The sequence below is a fragment of the Eutrigla gurnardus genome, assembly GCF_963514095.1.
Source record: "Eutrigla gurnardus genome assembly, chromosome: 14".
Lineage (NCBI taxonomy): Eukaryota > Metazoa > Chordata > Actinopteri > Perciformes > Triglidae > Eutrigla > Eutrigla gurnardus.
This window is the reverse complement of record NC_139937.1, coordinates 3,959,297-3,969,262: the sequence shown is the minus strand read 5'-3', so window position 1 is coordinate 3,969,262 and position 9,966 is coordinate 3,959,297. Positions and strand designations below refer to the sequence as shown.

The following is a 9,966-nucleotide window of genomic DNA, read 5'->3' as shown; positions in this document are numbered from 1 at the left end:
TTAATCAGCTAGATGTATTCAATTGTGCAAATTAATTGAACTTACTCATTTGCGTATTTGTGCTTAAACATTTGCAATTTGTTAAAAGAATGAGGAATTCAAATCTGTTGTGAACCCATGCTTCGTGGTTTGTAGGTTTACTGTTTTGAAAACATTCGTTGTCATTTGAGAATTGTGCAAAAGCAGTTGAGAAAATCTATTAAGTAAAATTCTGACCTGTAGGTGTCTTCTACCACCTTCTTCGGTAAAAACAAGTCAACTGATGTGTGTAGAATTTTGAACGTACAATAAATGTGTTATAATATAACAAGCTTTTAGGAGACCTCAATTTATGTCTTGAAAAATACACTTTGCCAACATATCCAGTGGGTGTCACCATTACTCTGTGAATGATTCCACTCGGATTCTACCAGGAACAGTAAAAAGCAGCATTTGAATATTAGAAAAATGACACACTCTAATAGGGTAACTTGAAACTGTTGTTTTAGCGATATAAAATTGAGTGGGTGTTTTTTATAAAATTTCCTCGCCATGTGCTTATTTTTCTCCCTTCATTTCTTTCCCACACTTTGAGTTAAAGCCTGGATTAGACTCCTTTATAAATTGGACCCAAAGACTCTCCAAAATGAAAAGGCATGGTAAAATAACAGAAGAGGACTGATGCGATGACAGCTAAGCACGTATCAGAAAGTCTGCAGGAATGAATGAGCAGACAAGCATGAAGGGTAAACCTGAGCCGGGGTAAGCCCTCAGTATCAGACTCCGACACACAGCATCTCCTTCTTCAGAGGAGTCTTCATTTCACTGCATCCCTCGCTCTCCCTCCCCTCCCCTTCTCTGCCAGTATCACACTCTCTCCACTTGTTTTCTACAACCTTTCTTCCTCTTCAGACCCTGCTCCCTATCTCAGTCTCCCATTTTTCACCCTTCCTCTTCCACTCTTTCTCTGTTTGTACACAGGAATGCAGTATGTGGCAGGCTGTGGCTCTTTGGCTGTTGATATTTGCTACTCTGCTTCGGGGTGAGTGACTTTCATTTGTGCTTTGAGTGATACTGTGTTTGAGCAAGTGTGTGTTTTCTGCATGTGTTGTATATAAACCGTATGTGTTTTGACATGTCTCGTTCCAGCATGCACTCAGCAGCTCATTTCAACACCAGGAGAGAGTATGTTGGGTTGCTGCCAGACGGAAGGCATTTTAAAATGAGCAAGCAACAGTATGAAATGCAATCATCTTTGACATCTGATTACATTGCTGAGCTATGCATATTTTTGCTATATAAGAGAATACTGTAGATAGATAGATAGATAGATAGATAGATAGATAGATAGATAGATAGATAGATAGATAGATAGATAGATAGATATCTTGAAAGAAAGAGAAGGGTGATTATGAGGTTGCTATGGTTAATTTACTATGGCTGGACATAATGGACAGTGGCGACTATTAATCTGAATTACAGGCAGACCCCATGTGGAGTCATATTGATATTAATGAAGGTCTAGTAAATGAATATAGATTTGACACCATGCAGTAAGTGTATTAATCTTAGCCCATTACTGTCGAGTGGTATGCGCTATTAGCAGCTATTTAAAGTGTATATTCGTTTTGAAAATGCTTGTTATAACGACAGCTCCTTCCACATCAAAGTGATTGCCCCGTGGAGCGCAGATAAAAAAGTGAACCGGAGCCTTTGGTGGAGTTATAGGCCGAGGAGAGGAAGACAGTTCTTTGCTGTCATCGCTGTGAGTGCTGGTCTGTCCGGGGTGTTTCAGTGTTTAACGGCCGCACTATTTCCTGCATGAAATGAAACCGACATTTTTACAGCAGTAGGAAGGGCTGTCTGCTGGTGATCAATCAGAGGTGTAATTGATCAGGAGGAGCATAGTGCTTTCTCTCTGCTCCCCTGCCTCCTTCCCACTCGTTGTCTCACACATTTTCATTCTGTGTTCTCTCCTCTTGTCCTGTGTAATCCACCGTGCCGTATATCTCTGTTACATTTTCCTTTGCCTCCAAAAGCTCACCCTCTGGTTGTACCTCCATTGGAGCATGTCTACTGTCTGTTAGTGTCTTCTTCTCTTCAGTTCCTACATCACAGTTACAATCCATCACTCATTGTAATCACACGCTCTTTCTCTTGAGTGCGTCCCGCTTCTCTTCCCCGACACAGCTTTCTCCTTGTAACCGTCACTTGTTTCTCTTCTTTTGTGATTCAACACTCCCATATTTCCCCTCACCTCCATCCTTTTCCCCTCCATTGAACTCCCTCCTCCTCCCCTCTTCAGGATCAGTGCAGGGTCCTCACCAGCGGGTTCTGCTCAGGGAGCTGCTGAAGGACTACAACCCAATGGAGAGACCGGTGGCCAACGACTCCCAGAGTCTCACCGTCCAGTTCTCCTACACTCTGATGCAGGTTATGGATGTGGTACGCACGACACACCTGCATCGATCACATAGTTATACACCCAAGTGATACATTCAAACAAGAACACACTCATAATACTGTTTCCCAGTGTATCCCATGTGTAAATGCATTCTTCAGGAGAAGCTGATACAAAGTCTGAATCAGTCAAATCTCCCAAACTTGAAGTGTAATGCTACCATGTGTGTCCACGGACAACATTTCCCAGAAAGATGATATGAAAAAGAAGAAATTCCAGCTAGAAAGATTGAAGATGTCCACTTGATTATTCAGAGTGTTAAAGTATTGCATTAGCTTTAGTTTTAGAACAAGGATTCATGTCCTCCGTCACTTAAACTGGAATGATCAATTCAAATAACCTTTATTGTAATGAATGCTAAAGTGCTCTCCTCTGATATGTCTTGTGTTATGCAAGGATGAAAAGAGCCAGATCCTCACCACGAATGCCTGGCTGCAGATGGTGAGTGTGATGAATCAAGTATGTGGTACTGATCTGTGTCATGGAAATCCCCTCATCACTCACACGGCCTTAATATGAATATCATGAGACTTGTCCGACCTCTTTCTCTCTGTCAAGGCGATCTTATTTACATAGGACCAAAACATCACCATTTTGGCAAAGAGGGCTTCACTGTAGAGTGTATGACGCTTTCTACCCTTAAACCCTCGATTTCAGAAAGAGCAACAGAGGACGGATCCTTCTTCCGGGACACACAGGCATGCACAACATGTGTGTGTGAGTGTGTGTGTGTGTGTGTGTGTGTGTGTGTACAGAGTAGACTCACAGAGTAGACCAATAGTTCAATAACCATGTGGAAAATCAGATGGTGACGTTGTCATGTTTATTCATCACCATTATTCTGATATGCAGAAGCAGGGTTTTCTGGCTTGTGTCTCCCAGCAGTGGTACGACCACTACCTCCAGTGGAACCAGTCAGAGTATCCTGGAGTTAAGAACCTCCGTTTCACTCCCGACCAGGTCTGGACTCCTGACATATTGCTTTACAACAGGTATGTGCAGCACACACACACACACACACACACTCACACACACTCTCTCCCCCGGTGTCGGGAGCTCTACACCATCTCATCCCTGTGTTACTATCCTCCAGTGCTCATGATAAGTTTGATGCCACCTTTAAGACCAATGTGCTGGTCAACTCCAGTGGCTTCTGTGAGTATCTGCCTCCAGGTAAGATCAACTTCATCAGCACGTTGTCCTCAAACTACGGCAGTCATTCACACACATGCAGCCTAATTCATGCTGCAGCAGATTAATCCCTAAAAATGTTCATGGAAACGTAATCTTTTTTTATTCACATACTTCCAGATGAGATTTTTTTTTATCTTTGATGATTTAACTTTGATATTAAAGGTTGAGTTTACTTGAAATTTTGACCTGATAAACTATTGTTGACCTTCTCAACCTATAACTTCCCTTTGACTTTGAACATTTTTTCCTCTTTTTTTCCCCAAGGGATATTTGTCAGCACATGTAACGTGGACGTGCGGTGGTTTCCATTTGACATCCAGCGCTGTGAGCTGAAGTTTGGCTCCTGGACATTTGACGGCTGGCTGCTGGACCTCCAGATGAAGGAGGCAGATGTGTCGGGATACATGACCAACGGGGAGTGGGACCTTCTGGGTGAGACCGGCTGTCGAGGCCCCCGGAAGACAAACAAGTGTTGCTTGTCAACAGTGCTTACATTACTGCCACAGATTTTAGAAGTTAGAGTTTGCCTTACCAATATTTCATTGAATGAAAATACTAAAATAAATAAATAAAATTGAGTAATATAAATAACATATTCTGCCTCCCTGCAGGCAGCATCATTGATTTTCATAAAAGCAGCTCTTTCCTTCTGCACTCTACTTCTCTACTATTCAATAACACCCTTTTATGACTTTCATCACTGGTGTTTTTTTATCCATTATAATGCCATATTTGCTCCATCTGCGCATGTCTCTGCCCGTCAGAGGTTCCTGGGGGCCGTCACGAGGTTTTCTACGACTGCTGTGCGGAGCCGTACCCCGATGTTACCTTCGTGGTGACCTTGCGAAGGAGGACGTTGTTTTATGCTCTCAACCTCCTCATCCCCTGTGTGCTCCTCTCTTCCATGACCCTGGTGGTCTTCCTGCTTCCCGCCAACTCGGGGGAGAAGATCAGCCTGGGTGAGGAATAACAAGAGGAGGCTGGAGGAGAACAGGGGGTGAGGGATGGCGTTAGGATGAGTACAGGTGAGAAAATATGAGATGGGGAAAATAAGAGGCGTGACTGCAACAAGATAAGATATATTTCTTTCTACTGCTTCGTTTATGAAAACATGGGCTTCTTTATTCTTATAACATCTCTGTCAACATTACGGGAAACTATCCATCAGCTATGCAGAGCTTTTGCTGTGTCCAGAGGACTGAGGTGGAGGAGAGACAGAGACAGGGCCAGAGACTAAAATCAAATGAGTTTTTCTTGGGGTTGTCAGAAAGGCAGACGACGGTAGTCAAGGAGTACATACCAAATAAACTGTTCCACAGCACAGTCGCAAAATGTCCTTTTCTTGAGGGTTCGCTCTTCTTTTTCCTTGCAAACTCCTCCTCCCTGGTGTCCCCCTCCAGGCATCACGGTTCTTCTTTCTCTGACTGTCTTCATGCTGATGGTTGCAGAGATTATGCCCGCCACGTCAGATTCTGTCCCCCTTATAGGTCAGTGTCTATCCGTGTGTGTGCATGTCTGTGGGTGTTTTTGGTCTATTGTCATTGTTCACCAACACCTAATGAGTGAAATGTGCCCTCCCCTCCTGTCTGCCCAGGTCAGTACTTTGCTAGCACCATGGTGATCGTTGGGATGTCCGTAGTGGCCACAGTCATCGTCCTTCAGTTCCATCACCACAACCCCAACAGTGGACACATGCCGCGTTGGGTGAGTTCAAAGACCTAAAAATAAAATAGTGCAATCAAATGCAAAATAAAATAACAAAAGACTGCTTAAACACAGCGGTTAATAGCATGTAATAGTATCCCATCTCTTAGTTCCCGTTAAATGCCTTGTAGTTCCAGCTTGTACAAGGATATTTGATCAAGGTAAAACCTGCATTGCATAATAATGTGACCAAATAAGGTCTTGTATGAGATTTACTTTGTCCAAGGCAGATGTTTGTAATGTTCCTAACAAGAATAAAGGTTAACAATTCAAATTTAAACTGGAATAAAATGCTATATCAATAAAACTGGATGAGGTTGAACCTGGAACCTGTATGTTAAAGGTCAATTAAGACCATAAACAAACATTTAAGTTCGTCATTTGAAGTGTTTTTATCTCCTGTGTGTCAGGTGCATTTGGTTCTGCTGCAGTGGGTTCCTTGGTTCCTGCGGATGAAGCGTCCTGGAGAGGGAGCTGAGCCGCCTCTCTCCAGCTGCCAAGCAGGCTATCAGAGCAAGACCCTGTCCTCTCCCACCACCACCGCCACCACCACCACCGTCCCCACGCCAGTGCCCTCCATCCTCCCCCAGAGCCTCAGCTCCCTGCAGGCCAGCCTGGCTCAGCTCAACCACCCTCTGTCATACCCCCCGTCCCACCGACCCCACCCTCAGGCTGTTATCCCCCCTCATCCCATCCACAGAGAGGCCAGCCCCAACCCACATCCACAGCCCAACGGCCATCTGCTTTACATGGGCTTCCAGACGTTCCAGACCACAGCAGAGCTGGAGCCAGTTCAGAGGAGCAGAACCACAAGTTACGGGAGGGTTAACAATGGAGTAGGGGGAGGAGATGGAGAGGGTGCAGCAGCAGGAGGAGGACCACCTGGAGATACACCCATCCATCAGCACCTCCAATCCTCCATGTTAGGGAGCCCCCCACAGGACACTCCGCTGTCCCCAGACCCTGACCCATCAACCACATCCTGCGGCCTGGACGCTGTGGCCGGAGCAGGGAGATCAGCCGCTTCACATACCCAGAACGGTGCGAGTCGGTCTGTGGCAGTAGACAACCAGCTGCAGGCTCTTCTGGTGGAAGTGCAGTTTTTAGTGGAGCGCGTTAAGGAGCAGGACCGGCAGCTCAGTTTGTCGGAGCAGTGGCAGTTTGCCGCAGCTGTCATCGACCGCCTGTGCCTGGTGGGATTCAGTGTTTTCAACATCATCTGTACCATCGCTATTCTCATGGCTGCACCCAACTTCGGAGAAGCTCTGTCAAAAGATTTCCTCTGACGGAAAAAAAGAGCGATTTGATGGGGGCGGGAGATGTGCAGGATTTGTTGGAAGCACAATTGCTGTGAATGATCCTTGACACGCAACAGCAAATATTTCATATTCAGTAAGCTGGAGTGGACTTCAGAAATGTTATGCCATTATATTTTGCCATTTTTCCTCCTGATGATGCTCACATTTAATGTTCACACATTCTTTTTTAAATGGTTTCTATGGAAGTCTGACTGATCTCATTGTTTCTCCCAAAAGGCAGTTTTCCAGTCTTCTCTCTCGTGAACGAACCATCGCATTGATCATTTCGGCACGTTTTTTCACAACTGAAACCTTCAACAGAGCAGCAAGTGCTTGATTTGAATGTGGATAATTGTTTGTGGATTTTTAATGTTTTAAAGTTTGACAGTGTTAAATGAGAAATGAATAGTTTTGTGATTAAGGATTCTAAAGGAAAATTGTGCATTTAATAAGGAAGCATGACTTTACCACATGTTCTAAAGTAGGCTATTTGTACTGTCGCCTATGGAGGCTACGCAAAGATGCTCAGTAGAGAAACTGGAAAATGACGTGCATTTCCTGACAGACCAGACTCTCTTCTGTTACGGCTTCCACAAATACTAGTTACATTGTGGTGCACTGTTACAGATTTGATATTTATAATGATTTTTTTTTGAGAATTTCAATTAAATGTTCAAGGATTCCTTTTTAAAAGGTTGTCAAAAATAATTGTACCCCCATGAACACTCTTTATCACCATGATTCAGCCTGGACATCATGTACTGGGACGAAGACATTGGTGATTGATTTCTTCACGTTAGCTGCATAGTGCTTCCTAAGCAGAAAACCCTCCGTCCATCGAAGAAACACGCTGCATGCTGCCACAGAGGTTGGTTTTTCTTTTCTTTAACCTTTATTTGACCAAGATAAGTCCCATTAGGATTAAAAACATCATTTTCAAGTGAGTCCTGAACAAGATATTCAGAGCACAAGATAAAAATGAGCAATTGTAAACAGACAGAAAACAGCAGACAACACCTCAGTATATAACATCCCAAGGAGATGAGTGCAAGAGCAATACAAGTCATGCATCCAAAACCAAGTTCAAGCGCAGACACACAACGATTCAGTCTCCTCCTCTTTCAAAGCCGATTACTAATTCATTTCTATCAAATTAAACTGTGCAATAGCTGATATGAGCTCAGCTGAGAGGGTTGTTTATAGTACTCTCTCTCTCTCTCTCTCTCTCTCTCTCTCTCTCTCTCTCTCTCTCGTTTACAATTATGGGATGCACTGTGAGTCACAGCTCCGGTTTTATGCTTAATGTGAAACAATATTGTCCTTCTGTGCAACCACAGATAAGGTTCAGATTGCAACGACTCAGCTTTTCAAGAGTCCTTTTTGCACTCACATACATACACACACACACACACACACACACACACACACACACCATCTCTACCCTGAATGTAAATGGCGCCACACATTTGGAGAAGTGTTGGACATGAATGCCAGTAATCTGTGACAGACTGAGCTGTAAACATGAAATAAACGGCCTCGTCTTTTGTACTCTCTCAACGTGCATCATATGTCCTATATTCTCTGGCTGCCATCCCTCCGATTGGAGTTGAAAAAGGACGCAGAAACAGAGGACAGGATGAGTAAGGGAGAGGCGGGTGTGAAAGGAGAAAAGAGCCAGAGAGAGCAAAGGCACGATGGAAGTAATGAAGTGCAGCGATAAAGAGAGCAAAAGGAAGAAAGAGACAGAATGAGGGATGGAGGGGAGGGCTATGCAGAGGCACAGACATGGAAACAATGCAGGATGAAAGAGTGCAGAAAGAAAAAAAGATCTGAGTGGTAGTGCATGGCTGAGAGAATCAGAGGAGGGGGGGTAAGAAATTAGCTGAGAAAGCCAAGTGGAGCCGATAAAGTTTTTAACTGATTGCTCATTAATGAGAGAGGGAGAGGAGGAGGAAGAATGGAGAGGAGGAGAAGGAGGAGGAGAGGAGTGACTCTCCCCTCCTTCTCCTCCGGGATGCTGCTGCTAAACTGCACTAAGACCAGGATTAAGGGGTGACGGGACATCTTGGCAAAGAATGCATTAAAGGGTCTTGGCCAATGTAAAATGACTGACTGCAATAATGCAACACTTTATGATGATTGAATTTGGCTAATTGCTGTTTTGGCATGTGTTATTTCAAACCTTCAGCCCCGGGGCTATTAATCAGCCTGTAAACCTTTCATAAGTACAGCGTATGTGCAGGCCGGGCGGTTCACCATCCAACACAGCGGAGAGATGCAACACAGCACAGGTATTACATCTAAAGATACCCCCTCCTCCGAGGGCCCGGTCCTCCCCCTGCTCTGGTGTCCACAGCTCCGAGTCCCACAGACCAGCGGACCACGATGCAGCAGGCAGGAGAGTGGGACGCAGGGGGATTTGGTATGAAAGGGCCCCGCGACGTGTTGCTGCAGTTGTCGCACACATTTGCACCCACGTCAGAAGCCGAGCAACAAACCCCCTCATGCACCAAGTGGCCAAAGTCAGGATGCTGCTGCAGACCTAATGCAGTAACCACACATAGTCCCAAAGCTCAGTCTCTCTCACTCTCACTCACACACACACACACACACACACACACACACACACACACACACACACACACACTAAACTGCTGTCACTTCAGTTCTGTGTTTGCTCATGTGGGAAAAATAAGGGGCGGGAGAGAATATTAAAGATGATAGAAATAGTGAACACAATGTGCCGCATTGAAATATGGTTGAATTAAACTTTAGTTTGATTTCAGTATGTTCAAATGAAAGACGGCTGTGACACAATCATGCAATATTTTCTCAGTTTACCATGATTTTTCAAAGTCAGTCCCACTTTGAAGAGGAGGAATATCAACATTCCAGACAGTTGCCAGACCATCATATGTCCCACCGTCCTTGTGACCGGCTGAAAGTTAACACTTTGCAGCACCCAAATCTCAATTAAAGCTACCACACAATCTACTTGTTTTGGTTTCTTTTTTTTAAATTCAATTATCCGTAAAGGCTGTTACGAAACCGATCGTCACTGAAGCCCGTCCGTTTGTAAAACTCCTCTCAGGACATGCTTTCTGCCCCGTGGTGTTCTCTTCAGAAGTCCGATGTCTCCAGATAACATCCCAGAACACCAACGGTCAATACCTATTAATTACGATGCAGGCCCTCGATGCCGATCGATATGGAATGGCCATTTCACTGCCTGTTGGGTAATTGTTTCCCAGATCTCATTAAAATACATTGAAGTCGTGGAAGGACAGTGAGGAAGAGGGGAAGCAGATGTGGGTACACCAAGTGAACGTG

The 9,966-nt window shown here is 44.6% G+C and overlaps 1 protein-coding gene across 2 annotated transcripts; it reads left to right on the top strand.

Moving 5' to 3' along the window:
* The first annotated feature begins 841 nt into the window (after positions 1–841).
* On the top strand, positions 842–8,011 carry LOC311024196 (neuronal acetylcholine receptor subunit alpha-7-like). 2 transcript variants are annotated; one of them, XM_084026499.1, is made up of 10 exons: positions 842–1,021; positions 2,285–2,424; positions 2,837–2,881; positions 3,326–3,432; positions 3,534–3,613; positions 3,899–4,066; positions 4,399–4,593; positions 5,035–5,121; positions 5,229–5,338; positions 5,749–8,011. In XM_084026499.1, the coding sequence occupies exons 1-10, from the start codon at positions 970–972 to the stop codon at positions 6,622–6,624; spliced, it is 1,860 nt and encodes a 619-aa protein (XP_083882625.1). In that variant the 5' UTR covers positions 842–969; the 3' UTR covers positions 6,625–8,011. The 2 variants fall into 2 exon arrangements, with proteins under 2 accessions (XP_083882625.1, XP_083882624.1); XM_084026498.1 differs by having other exon boundaries at positions 3,323–3,432.
* The last annotated feature ends 1,955 nt before the right edge of the window (positions 8,012–9,966 follow it).

Excerpts from the sequence above, each read along its gene's own strand:
- LOC311024196 (XM_084026498.1), top strand. The coding sequence starts at position 970 with ATGTGGCAGGCTGTGGCTCTTTGGCTGTTGATATTTGCTACTCTGCTT. Across the intron at positions 2,882-3,322 it reads CGAATGCCTGGCTGCAGATG|CAGTGGTACGACCACTACCT; the intron begins GTGAGTGTGATG and ends TGTGTCTCCCAG. Across the intron at positions 4,067-4,398 it reads CGGGGAGTGGGACCTTCTGG|AGGTTCCTGGGGGCCGTCAC; the intron begins GTGAGACCGGCT and ends TCTGCCCGTCAG.